This window comes from Heptranchias perlo, chromosome 34 (assembly GCF_035084215.1).
Source record: "Heptranchias perlo isolate sHepPer1 chromosome 34, sHepPer1.hap1, whole genome shotgun sequence".
Taxonomy (NCBI): domain Eukaryota; kingdom Metazoa; phylum Chordata; class Chondrichthyes; order Hexanchiformes; family Hexanchidae; genus Heptranchias; species Heptranchias perlo.
Window position 1 is genome coordinate 14567871 of NC_090358.1, and position 22989 is coordinate 14590859.

At 39.8% G+C, this 22989-nt stretch overlaps 1 protein-coding gene across 1 annotated transcript in view; it reads left to right on the plus strand.

The window, feature by feature from the left end:
* LOC137301584 (protein FAM227B-like) overlaps positions 1-22989 on the plus strand; it is a 177999-nt gene that overhangs the window by 27786 nt on the left and 127224 nt on the right. The window contains exons 9-10 of the mRNA XM_067971137.1: positions 4144-4270; positions 8222-8341. Coding sequence (XP_067827238.1) covers positions 4144-4270; positions 8222-8341 — 247 coding nt within the window. The remainder of the gene's footprint in view (positions 1-4143; positions 4271-8221; positions 8342-22989) is intronic.

Sequence of the window (22989 nt, forward strand, 5' to 3'; positions counted from 1 at the left end):
CACAAGAAATTCATCCCAATTATGAGTGTTTCTTACATGTGAAATAAACTGGTGAATAAGTTAAACCCAACGCAGCATCCTCTTTTTCTTGAGGGTAACTTTGGCCCAAAAATCTGTAGGTCCAACATTCTGGGCTAGGCGCTGGGATGCGCCCACTAGAAACCCCCACCTAATTTGCAGGCCTTCCGCTGCAGTCCCAATGGTTTTCCACCAGGAGTGCACCGTTCAGAGGTGCGCAAATTCAGAGCCCTTCAAATTTTTCAGTTTCTGACCTTGCTTGGCTATGAACATTCTGTTTACAAGCCTATGCCAATGCTGTTTTTGATCTAACCACTGGGCAGTGTACACAAGTGGTTTAGGCATAATTCTTGCCTTGCTTGAACCCACCCCACATTTGGAAAGTTAAATTTGGGATCTCAGCAAGGCAGGGAACGGTTTGATGTCTGACCAATCCACGATGGTGTGTATCGGTGTTGCAATGTGCTGTGCCACTTTCTGCTTATGCAGGATCTTCTATAATTAACCCCAAGACTCAAGGACTAACTAAACTGTGGAAGGATAGAAATATCGGTTGTGCAGGATTCTGCAGGGCTGTAATTGGACACCGTTACTATAAATGTTTGACACAAGTACAGATTCAAAACTCACATCACACCTCACATCAACACTTCTGTCCCAATTACAAATAACAGATGCTTATCATTGCTCAGCAACAAAGGTACTTTTTTTTCATTTTATATCACTTCAACAGCTTCCAAATATGTAGCTAGGTGAAACTTTTCTGGATTTTGTTTTTCTAACACATACTGCAATTTATGGTTGATAGCCTAGTCTCGTGGGTTTCAGTGCAGAAACACAGTTTTGCTATGTGCAAGCTCAACACACTGAATCTATCTGTTATTTTAATCTCAATAAGATTTAATGACTGTGATGATTATCCATGAAATGTACTTACCAGAATGGAATAAAAAGTAATTGAACTTGCAACTTTTCCAGCTAGAATTTGTGACATTTAATCATAAGTTGCACGGATCAAGGAAAGGAAACAGGCTATGAGTCAGAGTGAATGCTAGTACATAAAAGAAAGGAGTGAGTGAAAAACATTCTGCTTCCTTGTCATGTGGATACCAATTTATTCTTTTAAAAAATCCCAAACACTCTAGCAACAACAACAACTTGGATTTATATAGCGCCTTTAACGTAGTAAAACGTCCCAAGGCGCTTCACAGTACCGTTTTCAAACAAAATTTGTCACCGAGCCACATAAGGAGATATTAGGACAGGTGACCAAAAGATTGGTCAAAGAGATAGGCTTTAAGAAATGTCTTAAAGGAAGAGAGAGCGGTAAGAGAAGTGGAGAAGTTTAGAGAGGGAATTCTAGAGCTTAGGGCCTAGGCAGCTGAAGGCACGGTTGCCAGTGGTGGAGCGATTAAAATCGGCAATGGGCAAGAGGCAAGAACTGGAGGAGCGCAGAGATTCGGATGGTTCTACGGCTGGAGGAGATTACAGAGATAGGGATGGGCGAGGCCATGGAGGGATTTGAAAACAAGGATAAGAGTTTTAAAATCGAGGTGTTCCCGGACCGGGAGTGAATGTAGGACAGTGTGCACAGGGGTGATGGGTGAACGGAACTTGGTGCAAGTTAGGATACGAGCAGCAGAGTTTTGGATTTGCTTAAGTTTATGGAGGGTGGAAGATGGGAGGTCTGCCAGGAGAGCATTGGAAAAGTGTAGAAGTGACAAAGGCATGGATGAGGGTTTCAGCAGCAGATGAGCTGAGGCAGGGACAGAGACGGGCGATGTTACGGAGGTGGAAGTAGGCGGTCTTGGTGATGGAGTGGATATGTGGTCAGAAACTCATCTCAGGGTCAGATAAGATGCCAGGGTTGCAAACGGTCTGGTTTAGCCTCAGACAGTGGCCAGGGAGAGGGATGGAATAGGTGGCTAGAGAACGGAGTTTGTGGCATGGACCGAAGACAGTGGCATCGGTCTTCCCCAATATTTAGTTGGAGGAAATTTTTGCTCATCTAGCACTGGATGTCGGACAAGCAGTGTGACAAATCAGAGACAGTGGAGGGATCAAGAGAGATGGTGGTGAGGTAGAGCTGGGTGTCGTCAACATACATGTGGAACCTGACGTCGTGTTTTACAATACTAAACTTGTGGCCAAACAGAAAATTAATGTTCTGATTAAGACCAGGCTAGTGATTCCCAATGCATTCCATCAAATGTTATCTGACCCTCATGCCACAACCAACATTTTTTTGGGGGGGTAGATAGGGGCTTGTTCTATTCTTCTGTATATTCTTCTATTCTGTTCTATAGGGGCCTCTTCTATTCTTTCATATAAATATGACAAAAATCAAAATTTATCTGTAGCTGCCAACAAGCTGATAATTTCAGAGTCATGTATATACAAAACGATATGAAACATGTTTTTGTAAAGTCACTTTCAAAGCCCTGTTTTTTCTCTTTGCTATGCTGGAAATTTTCTCTTTCTCATCTCTTATCATGCTGCAGTTTTCTTCCACTGCTACACAGTTGGTAGGAGACCTCCCTCGTAGAAAGTGTGCTTATTTCCTTTTGTCATCTTCTTCGATGGCACTAGATGAGATCTGGAACTCACTGTTTTGGGGAATCATGGGGCTAGAACCCACTGATAACCTGTGATCTGTAATAAATCGTTAACATTTGTCACAAAGAAATGTGAATGCTACTCAGATTTATGGTTTAAATAGTACAAAATTCCACTATGAAATATATTGATTAAAAATTATGTGAAGCTAAAGCCAAGTAAATCTGTCAATGATTTGTATTGGTAGTAATTTCAATAATAAGCCTAGATGTTTGGATCCTGGTGAGGTTTAATTTAAAATTTCAAAGTTCTAGTACAAATCCAGCCAGAAGTGTAATATGCCGGCTGAACCCAATTTTCCTGGGTCAGCTCATTTCCATAATTATTCAGAGCTCCCAATGCAGCTTTAGCCTTATGCAGGAAGGGATATGGGAGGGGGAGTGGAAAAATCATGCTGTAGGTAGAATTTAAAGGGATGTGTCCACTTAGAGGTAAGCGGTCACGTAGAGTGGCAAAAATTCTTACGGCTTTTACCAAGGTTCAAAAAGCATTCCAGCCTCTTGGTCCCTTTTACTAAGGCTGAAGGGGGAAAGGGTGAAAAGAAACCTATTAGAGGTAAGTGATGAAATGCACAAAACCCAACTCCTTGTTTTGTGGCAGACAGAGTGGATGTTATGCTGCATGAGGTGGATCTGAGGAGGGGGTTGCCCTTTTAGGCACTCTAAGGTGCCCTCCTCCTAGGTTAACAGTACAGAATAAGCCTGAGGCATAGATGTTAAGGACTGAAGTAACCTTCATGGTTTATAGCAGTGCCATGCCTATGCTATAAGTTGACAGCAGGCGTCCTTGCGGCAGACAACAAAGCTCTCCAAATGGGTCCTTGCTGATCCAGAGCCTGCAGGTACTATTGTCCTTGGTTATTGACAGATAGGTATGCCAAGCCTCTAGATTGGCTTAATAATAGGTGAGGCAAGTATGACTTAAATGTCTCCTCATTTCCCTGCCATATATTCTATCATCTTGTACTATTTCCATCATGAAATACCCCCAACATAAATTAAAATTTAAAACTTACCAAAATGAATAAATAAAAATTGTCTCCCCCAAAAATTACTGAGTTATTAATTAATTCAGAAATATTGAAAAAAATCTCTGCTAAAAGTAACACCATACTAAAAAGGTAAGTGTAAATATTGCAACAACAAAATAAAATTAAGGTTGTATTGCTCAAACAAAGCATGTTCCCATTAAGTGCTCCTTTGCACATGGAGCTACCATTCAAAATGGACTTTGTAAGGAGAAAGGGCAAAAACTGGAAAATGCATCAAGTATTCATTTCAATATTTTTGCATTCATTCTGCGGCCTTAACATGCAATGCATGCAAGCACTCTGGCACACAAAATGAAGCTGAACAAAAAATTGTGAACAGGAATTAGGCAAAAATCATGTCTAGAGCCTTTTCCCCCAATTTTCTAGTCTCCGTTCAGCACCTGTGTGATCAAGCTAGATCAAGCATGACCCAAAAATCTACCTTATTCTATCAACATTTCTGATTTTTTTTAAATTAGGTATATCCTGACTGCATAGCTCAAGCTATCTTTGCAATTTTCTACAAGTCTTTCCCAGATTCACATAACAAGCTTGATGATGAATTTAAGAAGGAGCTAACTGAACTCATCACACTTTGGATGACAGGTATGAATTCTTTCACTGTTATTTCTAGTCTGCAGTCTGTACTTTCACTATTTCTAAATTTATAAATAATAGCGGATCTCTCATGATATTGCTAGCAATAAATCACAGCGTATGCTGTTTTATAAGGACAGGAGCATTCGACCTTGTAATACACAATTGTTCTGCTACTGAGGTGTAGCTGCGTGACTCACCGCAAGATGGAGTTGCTGTAAAATAGACATATCCTGAGGATAGTTAAATGCCAATTCCTTGTAAGGAATTCTTGAGGTCAATTAGAGGGTAATTGTTTTTCTGTAGAATTATAGCTATTTGTAAAACCAAGGTTCCTTTTCAAATTGAGAAACAACAGCAGGACATTACTAGTTTTCTTTCTTTTTGACTTGTACCTTTCTTTAAGATTGTTTTGTATCTATCTGGTTATGAAAGTGAATGAAAACGCCAGTGCAAGTTATAAATTGTTCATACTTGTATTGATCTATTTGCCCATATCAGCAACCAGAAGAAAATATACCTGAAGTGTCTTAATTAAAGGATTGAATAGTGAAATAACACAAATGTTGTATAGGACTATCCTGGATTATCTGTAGCTTTAAATTAGAATATTTAGCTCAATCAATAATTTAAGGAACCTTTAAATGTCACACATTGTATGCATGTGTAATTTTCTTTTTATGCATTTGTTCCAAAATGGTAAGATGAAAAGTGGAGTGTGCGAGTGTTTTTTGAATGTTGTATATGCTTTACTTCCTCGGTTACTGCCCAATGATTATCTGCTAAAATGGTGTGTAACATGGGTGAAAATGCAGGGCTTCAGCACTATGGAAACACCAGCAACATTGTATGGAGAAGGGAGCTGTCATCGTGGTCAGCTCGATCAACTGGGATAACTACTCCAGGCCAACAAAAGAAATCAAGCTCAACTAATAACGAGCAGCTCCATCAGAGCACGTCATGATAAAGGGCAAGCAGCATCCAACTGTGTTCTGGATGGAGAGCAGGGGCAGGCCTGGTGTGTCTCATTGTGCAAGTCAACATTCTCAGCAATCACTCTGATGAAGTCAAAGTACTGCTCACAACTGCTGGACACACACCTCAAGCTGCACTAAGATGTGCTGTGTCTGATAAATTCTTGCCAGAATTCCAAACTTTGATGAAGAAAAAAGACTGCAAAGTTTCACACTGAATGATGGTAGATGTTTGTTAAGTAAATACACATGTGAAGCACATTTACCTGCATGGTGTGTAAGGTGTTTTCTACTAAAATTAGTACATGTGGTTAAAATTGTGTCGCTGTAGCAATGCCTGCAATTAGTCAATGATTTTTATTGGACTACACTGTGTTAGATATGGGGCAGGAAGAATACTGAGTGGGGTGTCCCAGGGATTGGTATTGAATTCACTAAAGTTACTAATTGACATCAATGATTTGGACTCAGATATCCACTGCAAACTGGTCAAATTTATAGATGATACCAAACAAATACAATCGTAGGAGGCAGTTGAGATATTACAGAATGAGCTGGATAAATTATGTAAATGGAGAGACAACGATAGATGAAGTTTAGTGTAGACAAATGTAAAGTACTGCATGTTAGAACGAAAAATGGGCAATACCCGTACTCTATGAATTCCATTGAAATTGCCACGGATAAAGTTGAAAAACATCTTGGCGTCTCAGTAGACTCAATGCTCAAAATGTCCAACTAATGCACAGCAGCAATCAACAATCAATAGAATGCAGAACTAGAATGATGATCACCAGTCTTAGAGATCTCAGTTAGGAGGAAAAACTGGAGAATTTGGACTCTTCACCCTTGAAAGGAGTCATTTAAGTGTACTCTTAGAGAGGTATATAAAATTGTAAACCGTTTGGAAAAGGTACATCTGGTAAATTATGTTAAATTAAATGGTGAGAGTTGTTCAAAGGGTCATAAGTTTAAGGTAGTAAAAGGCAAATTTACTGATATTGGAATTTTTTTTTCACACAATGAGTGATCAATATTTGGAATGGGCTCCCAGATAGAGTAGTGAAAATGAAAACTCCGGAATCATTTAAGAACCAATTGGGTGCTGCAGTGGGGGACTTTAGGGTCATTTCTGGATGGATGAGGTAAGGTGGCCTTCCTAATCCATAATTGTCATGTGAGTACTTTTAGTGATTCTACTGCTATGCCACATATGTGGATTTAACACAGTGGTAATTTATTAGGTAAATAATAAGATCAATTTAGTCAATTATTAGGGACCAGTTTGCATTAAATTAAGCCTGCCTAATGGCTCAGTGGGTAATTGCACCTCAATTGGTATGGTGCCATATGGACCATGAATGACCCAAGTTTCATCCCAGGTCTGCACTGAGTTACCTGAAGATGTCCAAGATGATGATAACGTCGCTGCATTTAGGCTCAACACCCTTGGGACAGGGAGGGAGAAAATCAGCCAAGATCCATGCTTTCGACCACTATCCCATCACCTGTGCTACGAAGAGTGTGTGTGTGTGTTTGGACATTGAGTGAGCACAGCGTCATGCTTAACTAGGATGTCCCCTAAAGTCAGTTAGCCTGTTGACACAATCTAGGCTCACACATGTAGAATGGCAACTTGGATGAGGTACCAAGGTCTACAGGCACCTGTGGAACTATACTTCAGCGTAAGCCACCACCTGCAAAAAAGAAAAGAAAAAACTGGGAGGGAAGAATTTTAGTCTGCCACTTTTTTGATGCTATAAATTGTTCTCATAATCTGGCTGCTCCGGACTGCATGAGGACTTCCACATATTTTCTCTCATTGTAAAGAAATTTCTGACCAACATTCGTTGCCTTTTTCTAATCCTGTACCTAAAATCAGGAACCAAGTATGTTTGGAATCATGGGTGCAAAGTTAATACCACACTGCCTTGAAGACATTGTGGCTTTAAATCTAGAAACATTAATATTATTGTTGATAAACACGCGAGAGCCGATGGATAATTTTTAAAAAAGTACTGCAGCTGCCACAGAATATGTGTAAATATGAGCTGAGGCATGAATGAGTTAATATGTTATATCACTGCTAATTATCTTGTAAATTATTTTAAACAGAAATGCCAGCAGAATTTTAATGTCACCGCCCTTTAAAAAAATACTCTTTCTTAAATTCTGTCCTTCGTGCTAGGAGTTGCAGTCCGATTACAGATCCGGAGGCATATAATCAGGCTACAGTTGCTGGCACGGATAGCAGAGCATCCGTAGTCATTGTTTATAGTAGGAAATTATTTTTTGTTGCATGGGTTAATTTCATAAAAGTGGTATTTCACTTCATAACCATTCCCAAAAGGCATATATAGACCTCAAACCCAACTTCATGTGAAATGTTGAATATAATGGTTCAGCAGTTTTCAGTTGTGTGAGTTTGCCAGTTAATCATACCCAACAAAAAAAGCAGTGTGCATGTAGGGGAAGAGGGTTATTAACTTATAAAATCAACTTTGCACGTTATTGAAATTCAGCACGACTCCAGATCTTAAATAGCAAACACAACCTGCAAAGTTTTGTGCTCTTACTTCCCATTGTTTGTAATTTCTGAGTAGTCAATTTGGTATTTTTATATTGAGGCTTCCAGCCATCCTAGCTTCTATATAATGCAAAATAAATATGGTCAGCGGATGAATTACAGATGTGTATGGAGTCTCTTGTTGGATTTATCTATGTTTGCGCATGTGTTGGCCCAAAACCAAGTTGCAAACGGCACCTTCAGCACCCATTATTTTGTGTGTGTGTGTGACCATTTTATTTAAAAATATATAATCAAATAATATTTTTTCTTGCCTTATTTATAGTTTTATTTAAAAATGATAACTAATAATTATTAAATGTTTAATAGCAAGCAATTTTTTACAAAAACAAAGTACAAAGTGTGTTTTCTTACTCCATCTTACAGTTCGCACTTTTAATTTTTTGTTATAATTTATAGGGCTACGGCCAGAACCTTTTTCTTGGAGAAAATGGAATCTGGAATGGCTAGAAAAGTTAATCAGCAAGAGAGGTCCTGGCAGAAAAGAAACATTGCTGGCCGCATTAAAGCTCCAGTCAAGTAAGTTACCATTCTTCCAATATATAGTATTTCACTGCCTATTGTCACCTCATTCTATGTAGTTATATATATTGCATAAAAAGAAGGGGTGAGGGAGTCCTTGGGAACTTAGGTGTTCTGACTCTCAAGGAAAATACTGACTCCCTAACCATGTTCAGGTGGATCACTGCACATAGTCGGATAAAATGAGAATGGTTTATTGCGGCACAGAAAATCAGGCTGTGTGCCATCTTGAAATCAAGCTTGACAAGACACATAATACCACCATTCGTCATACAGCTGAGTCAGGCGAATATTCTTCTATGTACTGTAGCATATTGCTTGCAGGCATTCTAATTTGCACTGAATCTGGTCTGTAGACAAACACTCAAACAATTAATTTTTCAATCCCTGATGTAGGGAGGTGCTCTGTTTTCTTTATTCTGAGTCATTAAAGCCTAGAAATTATTTTCTGCAATATTAGCGGATGAACACCTAACATGTTTTATGACTTTCTTCTGTCCATCATTTTATTTTAAATGGGTTAACGACTCTACAAGAATAACAGATAGAGAAATGTCATATGAATGCATTAAATATTTGGCTCCAGACATCACCCACCAACCGTCATTTCTAACTCTTTCAAGTTTTGCATGCTCACAAAATGAGCAGTAGGTCAATCACATGGCTTCTCACCTGTTCACGCAATAATACATAGTCAGTAGAAACAATTTAAAGTAATACAAGTCATCTGTCTTCTGAAAGGATAAACCTTGACCCTTTAGTACAAGTTTTCACAAGGTAAGTTCAAATAAAGGTAGCCTTCGGCCCATTTGATCTCCTATTTTCAGAACCACGCCTTCTTCCCATTACAACTTGTCCACCTGAATTGTGGAGTTTGATTTAACATCTCACCCAAAAGATATCGGGTAGAAATTGCTTTGGGCCCCTTTTCGGAGCGTGCTCCTGAGCCTGCCCAGACCTGGGCCTCGTACCTCATTTACATTATCTGGGTGAGCTGCCAACACCTGGCAGGTCTCCACAGGCAGCTTGCCCATTTTAAAAAGATAAATTTTGGGCTGCTTGCCAGGAGTGGGAATGGAGCACCAACGTTGGCAGGGGGTTGGGGGTGATGGTGCTCGGGATACTGTGGAGATGAGGAAGCACTCCTGCTCCTCCTGACTCCACAGGAAGGTTTTTTAAAATCTAAAAACTATCTTTTTGATCGGCTGTTGCTTAGGCTGCAGTATCCGCTGAATCATCTGGAGTGGAGCAGGCCTCACTCCTGCTCTGCTCTGTGATACCAGTTTCTCAACAGGGCCTAAAGCAGGCATCAAGCCACTCATTTCCATATGTAAGGGGCATAATGCCTGTTTTTTTGCGACTGCCAGGGACGCCTGAAAAATGGCCTGCCCTAATATCGAGTCGGATGTCTTTCAGATGCACCTTGGGCACAGGGCGTTGGTCCTCAAAATTGGCCCTTGTTACTTCCATTTAGCTGCATAAATGGGCGCAATTAGATCCAATTTCTATCCTATCGTCTCTGGCAATGCAGCACTCCTTTAGTACTGCTTTAGAGTGTCAGCCTATATCCTAAATGTCCTATTTCTTTGAACTTCAAAAAATTGCCATTCCCTCCCCTCTTCCAGGGCATCACACATATACCTCCAGTACCATTCGTCTAGTTCTATGTAACAGAGAATATTTTTATGTGTAAATTTTCATAAGCATAGCATTAACACGAATATGATTTTCAACTGAGGCAAGCTGTGTGCTTTACAGACAGTGCTCTGATGTATGGAACTGCTATTTTTATTTTAATTATTTTTCTCAGAAAATTGAATTAGTTATTATTATCAGTGGTATATCTGATCATTATTTTTTAGAAATAAATTGCAGTGTTGCTTTGTCGCCAATTGGGCATGACATCTGCCGATACAAAATACAGGTTAAGGGTATAACAAAGGAAAGGTGCAGTGTAGATTCACTAGGTTGTTACCAGGGATTTGGGGTAATGGTTATGAAGAGAGATTTGAGAAGTTTGGGCTTTTTTCATTTAAGGTTAAGGGATGACCTGATTGAGGTCTTCAGGATTATGAAGAGTTTTTATAAGGTAAATAGTGGAAGATTATTTCCTTTGATCGGCAAGACTATAATAAAAGGGCACAAATTTAAGATAATTGTAGACAGAATCAAAAGAGAGATTAGGAAAAAATGCTATACTCAGGGTAGTAAGAAAATTGAAAACCACTGTTGAAGCAGAGTTCATAAATTCTTTTAAAGTGGAATTGGGTATTTGCTTGAGAGAGAGGAATATTAAAGGATATGGGGATTGAGCAGGAAAGTGGGGTGAGATCGTGTAACTCATGGAGTAAACACTGGCAGATATTTGATCAGCCAAGTAGTCCGTTTCATTCTACTATTCAATATTCCTGGCCAGAAATCATTGAGACCTGTTTCTCTGAATCCACATGGACCACAAACAATATACAGCCTTTATGCCATTGGCTGGTATGGCTTAGTAACCTGCAGTTGTCATCTCAACAACTTGAAGGTCAAAATGGCTCCCTTTTCTGGTAAAGAAAATGAATTCATTTGCTTCGGCTGGTGATAATGGGGAATTTTAACATCTTTAAATCTAGAATAGAATCATAGAATCTTAGAATCGTTACAGCACCGAAGGAGGCCATTCGACCCATCGAGCCTGTGCCGGCTCTTTGTAAGAGCAATCCAGTTAGTACCATTCCCCCCCTCTTTCGCCGTGGTCCTGCAAATCTTTGGACTGTGGATGAAGAAGATTCTCTTTTTTAATATAAAAAATGAAAAACCTCGTAGCATTTCAAAAGGGTGTACCTTGCTTGCAGAAAGAATAGCCAGTGAACTTTTTCATGCTGCAAAGCTAGTTGAATGATGGTTTACAGTGTCGTAGTTTGTGAGGAAATCTGGAGCTACAAAAAGCAATGAAAAAGAAGGGAATTATAAAATGAATGCAGTTCAACAACTTTGACTAAGATTGGCAAAAAAACCTAAATGTTCACTTTCCTTTAAAATCATCAAATGTTTACGGATTTTTTTTGGCAGAAACAGTATTAATTTCTTTTTTTGCTTCAACTGTAGACTAAAATAATGCAACTTCTACTCAAAATAACATAAAACTTTGTGAAAATTACATAAGTCTAGGTTTTAAAAACAAGTCTATTGCTACATCCCTTAAAAGGGAGAGAAACCCTAGATTGTTTTGCTCATTATTTACTTCTAATATCACCGCAAAATGATGAAATATATATCCACAGGATGGACATAAGTTTTCATAAACCAAAATCTTGCTAGTGCCGATGTTTTCATTACAGTGGCAGATATTCAGACTACATTGGGTTCTCACTTTGATAAATCAGCACCATTGAATTCCAATCCATTGTCAGTCTATTTTCCATGACAATTTTGTTGCTAGCAAAACATTTCTTTCAGGAAATTACAATAGCCATTTGCTAATGTAACAGCATACCTCAGGTAATATAATATTTGTGTTGACATAAGGCATCACAAATACTAATTGAAATGAAAAATAAAATGAAGTATTTATTTTATAACTTTTTTGTGGGTACGAGTTGTATAGATTGACTAGTTCATTTTTTAATGTAGCAGTTTTCTATAGGACATAGTGATTAGATTTTCAGGTCACCACTGTACCATTGAAGTCAGCACTATTATTGAAACTGGAACACATTATATAAGATCTGGGGAGTATCAAAGAAACTGCATTTAGGCATCTAGAGATAATTACAATCAACTTATATTTGTTTCATTCTTTTTGATTTGACCACATTAATTGCTGGATTTCCAAGACTTTTTTGTGGTCATTTTAGAGCCATTGGAGAAGTGTAGCTGAATATAACAAAAATGCCATTCACAGAGATGTAACCTTTTTAATGTAAGTTTCTGTATTGATGAATCTCAGTAATGTTCCTTTTTAGGCATTTATTTAACTTCAGTAATGTTGTGTTCAAGTTCCTCTCTGCGTTTTAAAATTATACTCAAAACTGCAAACTCAATATGATTCAGGTAAAACTTTTTAACAATTTTGAAATGGTTAATTCTCTTGTTTTGAAATGACAATATGATAGCTAATGGACAGGTAATCCTTTGATAAAATTAGATTGATCCTATGTACATCTTATTAAAATTAAATTTCTGTAAATAAGTCTTTTATCTGAACAGCTGTGACTCTATTCAGCAAGTGGCATTTTTTTGGAAACGGTCAAGATGTTTGAACTCAATGGTGTTAACTGGTCTTAAATAAGTTATCATAAATGTTGCTGCCCCCAAAAATAGAGTGATCTAAAAGAAAAGTCAATGTTTCAGAGATCTTTGGCTAATTTTGAAAATTTTGACAGTATCTTGAGAGAAGCTTTGCATGCATTAAACCGTAGCTTCACTTTGCCCAGATATAGAGTGGTAAAGTGCTTATAGTATTACTCAGGGCTGCCAGCTTGCACCATTCTAAAACAGGTACAAGTATCAAACCAACACCAGCAGTATAAACAAACCAGTTAAATGTTTAGTGGCATGAAATGGCCCACCGTGGAATTATCAAATAGGCAAAATATATGATACACATTGTGGCATAATTGAATTATCAACAATGATAAAAGGGAAAGTTTTCCTTATCAGTAGATGTCACTGACTCCAAAGGAGTGGGGTGTGATGGGGGGGGGGGTCGGAGAGGAATTTCCCAGATTTTTTTTCCCCCTGATTGACCTTCGTGTTTTTTGTCTCTCCCAGGAAATTGCATGGATGCCTAATTGTAATGCTTCAGGCATCGCAGTTCTGTGGAGTATGTTCGTAAAGCTACTAAAACTGTCTTATTTATTCTAAAATAGTTTGTGAAAGGTGCGATATTTTCAGAATATTTTTGCTACTCTTCATTTCCTTCCCCAAAATATCACTGCAAACATTAATATTAACAGGTGATGGCGCTGCTTCACATCTGCTGAGCAGTGTAAGAAATTACATCTAAAGGCATCTTATGTTATTAACCACAGTTAATCTTTTATGCCTCATTGAAATATTTCTTTCATTGATATGTAGGATAAAGATTAAATAAAGTATTCAAATACTTTATCGTCCCTATAAAATGTTCCGGCTTCATTCATTCTACAAAAAAATCACCTGTGAATTTCTTGCAAAAGTGATGTTATATTGCTCATTTTCTCATATTGATGCAATATATTACAATTTTACCAGTTTATATTTTACCAGATATATTTTCATTATGTTATTCAAATAGTATAGAAGGAGTGTTAAAGGAGTATTAATATAATATTAGCAGATGTCCCATGGCATTGCTAAAATTGAGTCATAAATTTTTTAAGAATAGGAGCAGTATTACCAGCACTGGGGCTGGCTCAGGGATCTGTGAGTACTGGGAAGGGATCCTGGATTCACGCAGTACAGAATGGGATCTTGCAAGATATTACAAATTTGGAGTCTCTATAGATTCCTTCTTGGGTTCAGTGGTATCAATTGTTCCTGTAAGCAGATCCCATGTCCTTTATGTTGACTGACTCTGCTCACTATGGCACAGTACTTGAAGGAGTCCTGGTGTCTGGGATCAATGAAGGGGAGGTCCCAGGGTTGGGAAAAATCTGGAGAAGGTTTCTTCAAATTTTCAAGATTAGCCAAAGATCCCTCTGAATCACTGGGAGAGAGGTCATAGGAGCTGGCAGCATTAGAGAGAAATGGTCCTAGGATCAGGGAGAACTGGGAGGACTTGGTTTGCACCGTGGATGTTCTTGGGAGTCTATAAGCATTGGGAGAGTGGTCAAGGAAGGGATCCCAGAATCTCGAAGCAGGAGGCAGGGGGGTGGGGGGGGTGAGGAGAATCCTGGGGAAGTCAGCCTGTGATCTTGGACAAAATGGTCTGGGAACATTAGGAAGGTCTAGAGCCTGTGAGTGTTGGGAGGTTGCCAGGGTCTGGCAGTATTGGGAGCAGGTGGAGGGGAGGTGAAGAAGAAAGAGGTCCCTTTTGGACTATTAGGCAACCCCAGCTACCATGTTCACACCTGGTGTCCCCTTTTGGTATCAGACACCCACGACAGCTTTGCCCATTAGCAGTCAGTTCCTGCCTTTATGTTCCTGCCTTAATGCACTTAGTGCATTATTTTTGTGTTTGCTGACTTATTCAACCTTTAATGAGACAAAAGAATTACCTCACAAAATGCTCAAAGCTCGTTGTTTATGCAGTTTCCAATTTTTTTATGCAAAAAATATTTTTAAGCCCCAAAAATAGTTTGCTATCTTTCTCAGAGAAGATAATTTATCCCTCAACCAACATCACTAAAACAGATTATCTGGTCATTATCACCTTGCTTTTTGTGAGACCTTGACATGTGCAATTTGACTGCTATGCTTCCTGCATTAATACAGTGATTACAATTTAAAAGTATTTCATTGACTGTGAAGCGCTTTGGGATGTCCTGAGATTGTGAAAACTGCTATCTATATAAATGTAAGTTCTTTCTTTGTTCTTGGATGTTTAGTAAATTCACTTATATATAGATTCTAAAATGTTATGAATTCCTGTGTCCATAAATAATGAGTTTTTCCTGTGAATGCTCCTTACCTTGATTATGCAACGTGGTTTCCACAAATTGCTCAAAATGCTTCCTGAAAAACATTTTCATGTGCTGTTTTTTTCTCAGTAATTGAAATTTATAATGTCCAAGATAAGACTAAACAAAAAATTCAAAAAAGTTATTTATTTAGTAATAACATGATTAAATTCACCTGTTGAATTCTCTCTTGTACCTTCATTAAAGTTTTTACTTGAGTGCCTCAGCTTATCCCAAAAGCTTGGGTTTGGACTTGATATTTTTGCCCAGAGCTATGACTCTTGTGAGCTGAATTTAGATTGTGCAGTCTGTGCAGTATTTCTAATTCCCCTGGATGCATCAGCGCTATTCAATCAGCTGTACCGATGGAATGTTTTTCTTTAGATTCAGTGTTTTATCTTAGTAGCTTTTCTTCAAATAATTTTGAAAAAGAGGATAAACTTCCAAGTATTTTACTGAGGTAAAATTTATATTCTGTTTTCCTCTGTATTTTTGTATCTCAATAAAATTCCAGTGTTCTGATTATGCACCAGTTACACTTTTTGTTTTGTGTTCTATAAACTTTAGAAAGCGTATTAAATGGAGAGAGACTGAGGTGAGAGAGTGGGGTCAGAGGGAGGGAGGTGAGGGGGATAGAGTTTATTTTTGTGTTAATGTTAGTTCATGAACAACAGCAAAGCACAGATACAGTGAAGCCCCGGAACAATATTAAATACTCTATAGGCTTCTTGAAGCAGTACTTTAGGTGCTTAGACAGATTGGGGTTATCTTACAATATAGCTCCATTGGGCTCTTCAAGGTCATCATAGTCTGCTGTGTGCTGACAAACTTTGCCATCAAAAGATCTGTACGCCTGCAGCAGATAGAGGAGGAGGATATCCACTCACAGTCAGAGCGGCACAAAACAAAGACAAGGAGACAATGACACTTTTGCTGAACCATCTGGTGCAGGACACCCTGTAATGGCGCGATAAAACTTTGGTATTATCATAGAATCACTACAGCACAGAAGGAGGCCATTCGGCCCATCAAGCCCAAGCTGGCTCTTTGTAAGAGCAATACAGTTAGTCCCATTTTCCCGCTTTTTCCCCATAGCCATGCAAATTTTTCCCCTTCAAGTATTTATCCAATTCCTTTTTGAAAGCCATGATTGAGTCTGCTTCCACCACTCTTTCAGGCAGCGCATTCCAGATCATAACTACTCGCTGCGTAAATAGTTTTTCCTCATGTCGCTTTGGTTCTTTTGCCAATCACCTTAAATCTGTGTCCTCTGGTTCTCAACCCTTCCACCAATGGGAACAGTTTCTCTTTATTTACTTAAATCCTTCATGATTTTGAATTCTTCTATCAAATCTCCTCTTAACCTTTTCTGCTCTAAAGAGAACAACCCCAGCTTCTCCAGTCTATCCACGTAACTGAAATCCCTCATTCCTGAAACCATTCTAGTAATCTTTTCTGCACCCTCTCTTAAGGCCTTCACATCCTTCCTAAAGTGCGATGCCGAGAATTGGACACAATACTCCAGTTCGGTTGTGGCCGAACAAGTGTTCTTTGCTTTTGTACTCTATGCCTCTATTTATAAAGCCCAGGATCCCGTATGCTTTTTTAACTGCTTTCTCAACCCGTCCTGCCACCTTCAAAGATTTGTGCATATATACCCCCAGGTCTCTCTGTTCCTGCGCCCCCTTTTGAATTATACCATTTAGTTTATATTGCCTCTCCTCATTCTTCCTGCCAAAATGTATCACTTCGCACTTCTGTGTTAAATTTCATCTGCCATGTGTCTGCCCATTCCACCAACCTGTCTGTGTCTTCTTGAAGTCTATTACTATCCTCCTCACTGTTTACTACACTTCCAAGTTTTATGTCATCTGCAAATTTTGAAATTGTGCCCTGTACACCCAAGTCCAAGTCATTAATATATATTAAAAAAAAGCATGGTCCTAGTACCGACCCCTGGGGAACACCACTGTATACATTCCTCCAGTCTGAAAAACAACTGTCCACAACTATTCTCGGTTTCCTGTCACTTAACCAATTTTGTATCCTTGCTGCCACTGCCCCTTTTATTCCATGGGCTTCAATTTTGCCAACAAGCCTATTATGTGGCACTTTATCAAACACCATTTGAAAGTCCACATACACATTAACCGCATTGCCTTCACCTCATCAAAAAACTCAGTTAAGTTAGTTAAACACGATTTGCTTTAGCAAATCTGTTCAGGCTCTCCTTTATTAATCCACCCTTGTCCAGGTGACTATTAATTTTGCCCCGGATTATCGTTTCTAAAAGCTTCCTCACCACCAAGGTTAAACTGACTGGCCTGTAGCTGCCGGGTTTATCCTTACACCCTTTTTTGAACAAGGGTGTAACATTTGCAGTGCTCCAGTCCTCTGGCACCACTCCCATATCCAAGGAGGATTGGAAGATTATGGCCAGGACCTCTGAAATTTCCACCCTCACTTCCCTCAGCAACCTAGGATGCATCCCATCCGGACCGGGTGACTTATCTACTTTAAGTACTGCCAGCCTTTCTAGTATCTCCTCTTTATCAATTTTTAGCTCATCCAGTACCTCAACTACCTCTTTTACTGTGACTTTGGCAGTATCTTCTTCCTTGGTAAAGACAGATATAAAGTACACATTTAGTACCCCAGCCATGCGTAGATCTCCTTTTTGGTCCCTAATTGGCCCCACCACTCCTCATACTATCCGTCTACTACTTACATGCCTATGGAAGTCTTTTGGATTCCATTTTATGTTAGCTGCCAGTCTATTCTCATACTCTCTCTTTACCCCTCTTATTTCCTTTATCATTTCTTCTCTGAACTTTCTATATTCAGCCTGGTTCTCACCTGTATTATCAACCTGACATCTGTCATACGCCCCCTTTTTCTGCTTCATCTTAGTCTCTATCTCTTTCGTCATCCAGGGAGCTCTGGCTTTGGTTGCCCTACCTTTCCCCCTTGTGGGAATGTACCTAGACTGTACCGAACATCTCCATCGATTGCAGTTTTGCCTGCCAATTTTTGATTCCGATTTACTCGGGCCAGATCTATTCTAATCCCACTGAAATTGGCCCTTCTCCAATTAAGTATTTTTACTCTAGATTGTTCCTTGTCCTTTTCCATAACTAATCTAAACCTGATGATACTATGATCACTGTTCCTTAAATGTTCCCCTACTGACACTTGCTCCACTTGACCCACTTCATTCCCCAGAACTAGATCCAGTAGTGCCTCCTTCGTCATTGGGTCGGAAACATGCCGATCAATAAAGTTCTCAACACACTTCAGAAATTCCTCCCCCCCTTTGCCCTTTATACTATTACCATCCCCGTAGGATAGTTGAAGTCCCCCATTATCACTACTCTATATTTCTTGCACCTCTCTGAAATTTCCCTGCAAATTTGCTCCTCTATATTCTTCCCACTAGTAGGTGGCCTATAGAATACACCCAGTAGTGTAATGACACCTCTATTGTTTCTTAACTCTAACCAAATAAATTATGTCCTTGACCCCAGCACTGTAATAGTCTCCTTAATCAATACTGCCAACCCCCCCCCACTCCTTTTTTTCCTTCTCTATCTTTCCTGAACACCTTGTATCCAGGAATATTTAGTACCCAATCCTGCCCTTTTTTGAGCCAGGTCTCCGTTATCGCCACAACATCATATTCCCATGTGGCTATTTGTGCCTGCAGCTCACCAATCTTATTTACCACGCTTCGTGCATTTACACACATGCACTCTAAACCTATTTTAGACCTTCTCGTATTCTCTCTTAGTCTGATCCCACCTAATACTGTACTATTTCTTACTCTAGTGCTATCTGTCTCTCCCAATCCTTTGTGCACCTTGTTTCTCCTTTCTATTGCTACAAGTTGGTGCTCATCCCTCTGCCAAATTAGTTTAAACCCTCCTCCACACAATTCTAGTGAACCTCCACACGAGGACTTCGGTCCCAGCTCTGGTGTGGTGCAACCCGTCCGTCTTGAACAGGTCCCTCCTGCTACAGAACCACTTGTCCCAATACCCCAAGAATCTGAAGCCCTCCCTCTTGGACCATGTCTCTAGCCACGCATTAACCAGCTTTATCTTCCTATTTCTGTACTCGGCACTGGCACTGGGAGTAATCCAGAGATTACTCCCTTTCCTTTGAGGTCCTGCTTATAACTTCCTCCCTAGCTCCTGAAACTCATCCTTTTTCTTTCCTATGTCGTTGGTACCCACATGGATCATGATTTCTGGCTGTTTCCTTTCCCCCCGCAGAATGTTCTGCGCCCTCTCCGTGATGTCCTTTACTCTGGCACCAAGGAGGCAACACACCATGCAGGACTCACGTCGTCAGTCACAGAAATGCCTATTTGTCCCCCTGACTATCGAATCCCCTATGACTATTACATTTCTACACTTCACTGTGCAGTCCTTTGCCCCACGGTGCCATGCTCAGGACTGCACTCCTTTGAGGTGTCGTCACTCTCACTGGTATTCAATGCTGAATACCGGTTTGAGAGTGCCACACACCCAGATGATTCCTGCACTGCTTACCTCTTTCTACCCTTTCAGATGGCCACCCACTTGCTATCCTGAACTCTGTGTGGCTGCAGGGTGACCACCTCCTGGAACACATGATCCAGGAAACCTTCAGCCTCCCTTTTTCCCTGCAGTGACTCTAGCTGCTCCTCAAGCTCAGAAACTCTCAGCTTGAGCTCAAGGAACTGGAGGCATTTCCTGCAGCATCCTGAAGTTCCCACAAAGCACAGAAATTGCAGGTAATGGGTCTCAGCTGCCGTCCATTATATTTAGAAACTTTTTTTTCTAGACTCCCTTAATTAATTATTATTAATTTAATTACTGTTTACTTACCCTGTTAACCTACCCTTTTATTCACATGGAATTGGGGGTAATATACTGGCATGGATTGAGAATTGTTTAACAGACAGAAAACAGAGAGTAGGAATAAACGGGTCTTTTTCAGGTTGGCAGGCTGTGACTAGTGGGGTACCGTAGGGATCGGTGCTTGGGCCCCAGCTATTCACAATCTATATCAATGATTTGGATGAGGGGACCAAATGTAATATTTCCAAGTTGGCTGATGACACAAAACTAGGTGGGAATGTGAGTTGTGAGGAGGATGCAAAGAGGCTTCAAGGGGATATAGACAGGCTAAGTGAGTGGGCAAGAACATGGCAGATGGAATATAATGTGGAAAAATGTGAAGTTTTCCACTTTGGTAAGAAAAACAGAAATGCAGGGTATTTCTTAAATGGTGAGAGATTGGGACATGTTGATGTTCAAAGGGACCTGGGTGTCCTTGTACGTGAGTCACTGAAAGCTAACATGCAGGTGCAGCAAGCAATTAGGAAGGCAAATTGTATGTTGGCCTTTATTACAAGAGGATTTGAGTCCAGGAGTAAAGATGTCTTACTGCAATTATATAGGGCCTTGGTGAGACCGCACCTGGAGTATTGTGTACAATTTTGGTCTCCTTACCTAAGGAAGGATATACTTGCCATAGAAGGAGTGCAACAAAGGTTCACCAGACTGATTCCTGGGATAGCGGATTTGTCGTATGAGGAGAGATTGAGTAGACTAGTCCTGTACTCCATAGAGTTGAGAAGAATGAGAGGTGATCTCGTTGAAACATACAAAATTCTTACAGGGCTCAACAGGGTAGATGCAAGGAGGATGTTTCCCCTGGCTGGGGAGTCTAGAACCAGGGCTCATAGTTTTAGAATAAGGGGTAGGCCATTTAGGACTGAGATGAGGAGAAATTTCTTCACTCAGAGGGTGGTGAATCTTTGGAATTCTCTACCCCAGAGGACTGTGGAGGGTCAGTTATTGAGTACATTCAAAACAAAGATTGATAGATTTCTAGATATTAAAGGCATCGAGGGATATGGGGATGGTGCAGGAAAATGGCGCTGAGATAGAAGGTCAGCCATGATCTTTTTGAATGGCAGAGCAGGCTCGAGGGGCCGGTTGGCCTACTCCTGCTCCTATTTCTTATGTTCTTATTCCAGGTCTCTCAGATCTCCTGTCTGTTCACTGTGATGTCATTCTCTCTGTTCTTAGTGAATGGGGAAAGGGCTCTTCCCCCGGTGCTCAGCACCCCTTCTCTCGACTCCGCTCCACTCCTGCTTTTGTACTCATACCTGGGGCTCCTCCCCTGGTGCTCAGCACCCCTTCTCTAAGATGGCATCTTTATTTAAATGCAGAGCAGCAATGAAGTCGCCCCTTTAAATAGCAGTTGCAACTGTGTGCTATTTTCTGCCCTTCTTTAACAGTGAATTCCTGCAGGAAGGCCCAGTCTGTGCTTTTAATAAATTTAACCTCTACAAAAACGTGAGAGCTTAGTCCAGTGCAATATTGCAAGCATTAAGCTTACTACTTTGTGATCTCACTACTTAAACATCTAAATTTGAAAATTCACCCTAATATGTCTTTTCTCTCCACATTAGGTATGGCTGGTCTAAAGTTATAAATGTCAGTTTTCAAAGTTATGATGAATTGACAACTATTTCTCTAGATCAGTCATTGGGAGAGGATTGACATATACAGCAATTAAGTTGGAAGTTTCAACTTATGCCATTCTGAATCAAACATTTCCTGTGAACCGAACAAAGGAAAAGACCACAGCTCAGACAAGCAGTACTATTATGCTATGTGAGATTTATCTTTACATTCTAACAATGAAAGCCTTTTATTGGCTTTATAAAGGCATATTTTGCAAACTGTTAAAAGCCCAATATTTGGCAGAACAGTTTACTGTCAATATGTGCGTTTACTTTGTAAATGTTACTTCTTCTTATGCTGAAGGCAGACAAGTGGGCTTTAGAATTAATTATATACAATACGTGATGCTTTTCAGATTCCATAGGAGTCCAGCTTGCAGTGCAGCAATGTAAGATTAGCAATGTCATTGGTAGCAGGCCCCACATCATCCCAAAATCTACCACTACTGTCGATTTTCATGGGCTGTCCACTCAGCCCAGAAAACTCACCTGCCTTTTAAATAATGGAGACAAATGGAAATGCAAATGGCAGTTCAGTGACAACAACTTGAATTTATATAGTACCTTTAGAAAAATGTCTCAAGCTCTTCACAAAAGCATAATCAGACAAAAATGGACATCGAGCCAAAGAAGAAGATATTAGGAGGGGTAAGTAAAAGCTTGGTCAAAGAGGTGGGTTTTAAGGAGGGTCTTAATGGAGGAGAGGGAGTGGAGAGGCAAAAAGATTTAGGGAGGGAATTCCAGAGGCTAGGACCTAGACAGTCAAAGGCACAGCTGTCAATGGTGGGTGAAGAGAGTGGAAGATGAACAAGAGGCCAGAGTTGACCCACATTTCCAATCCAATTCAGCATAGCATTACATTTCTGTTTCCCACTCTGGCTTCACAGCTTTTGTCATTATTTTTCCCAGTTAAGCCGCTTGAGAATTGTGGAACCACCATTACCATTGCTGTCTGTGGATTGGGCAGATTTCTGGTGCTAACAATATTACCAACATGTTTAAAGGATGCTCCCAATGAAAAATATGGGTAATTTCCTATGCAGCATCAGTTACATTAATACCTAGAAGGACATTTCACACATCCGTTACCAAAAACTGAAAATATACATGGAGATCCCCTAATAATAGTATTTATAATTGTGCCAATTTGACTGATTTTTGTCTGTTTCCAGATTCTATTTATCATTTTCCCTATTCCATCAGTCCTGTCCCAGCCTTGTCTCTCCCTCCCCTCCCTTTGTTTCTCACTCTATCAGTACTTCATATGGTAAATGGTGACTTGGATTATTTCCATATATCTTAGTTCTCTTTGACCTCTTCTTTTTTGTTATGAATTTCTTTTGTTTTGTGTTTGTACACAGTTTTTGGAAATTTGGGGCTCATTTTGTGAGCTGCCTAAGTGTGGATTTTTTCTAGTTGGAAGGGTTTCCTTGTTTTTCAGTTTCTGATGTGGGCAATCAGGTAATTCAGCCTGGAGCAGAAGTGAAAAGAAAATAATTACATTTATGAAAATTATAATGAAAAACTTCCCTTGCTTGCTT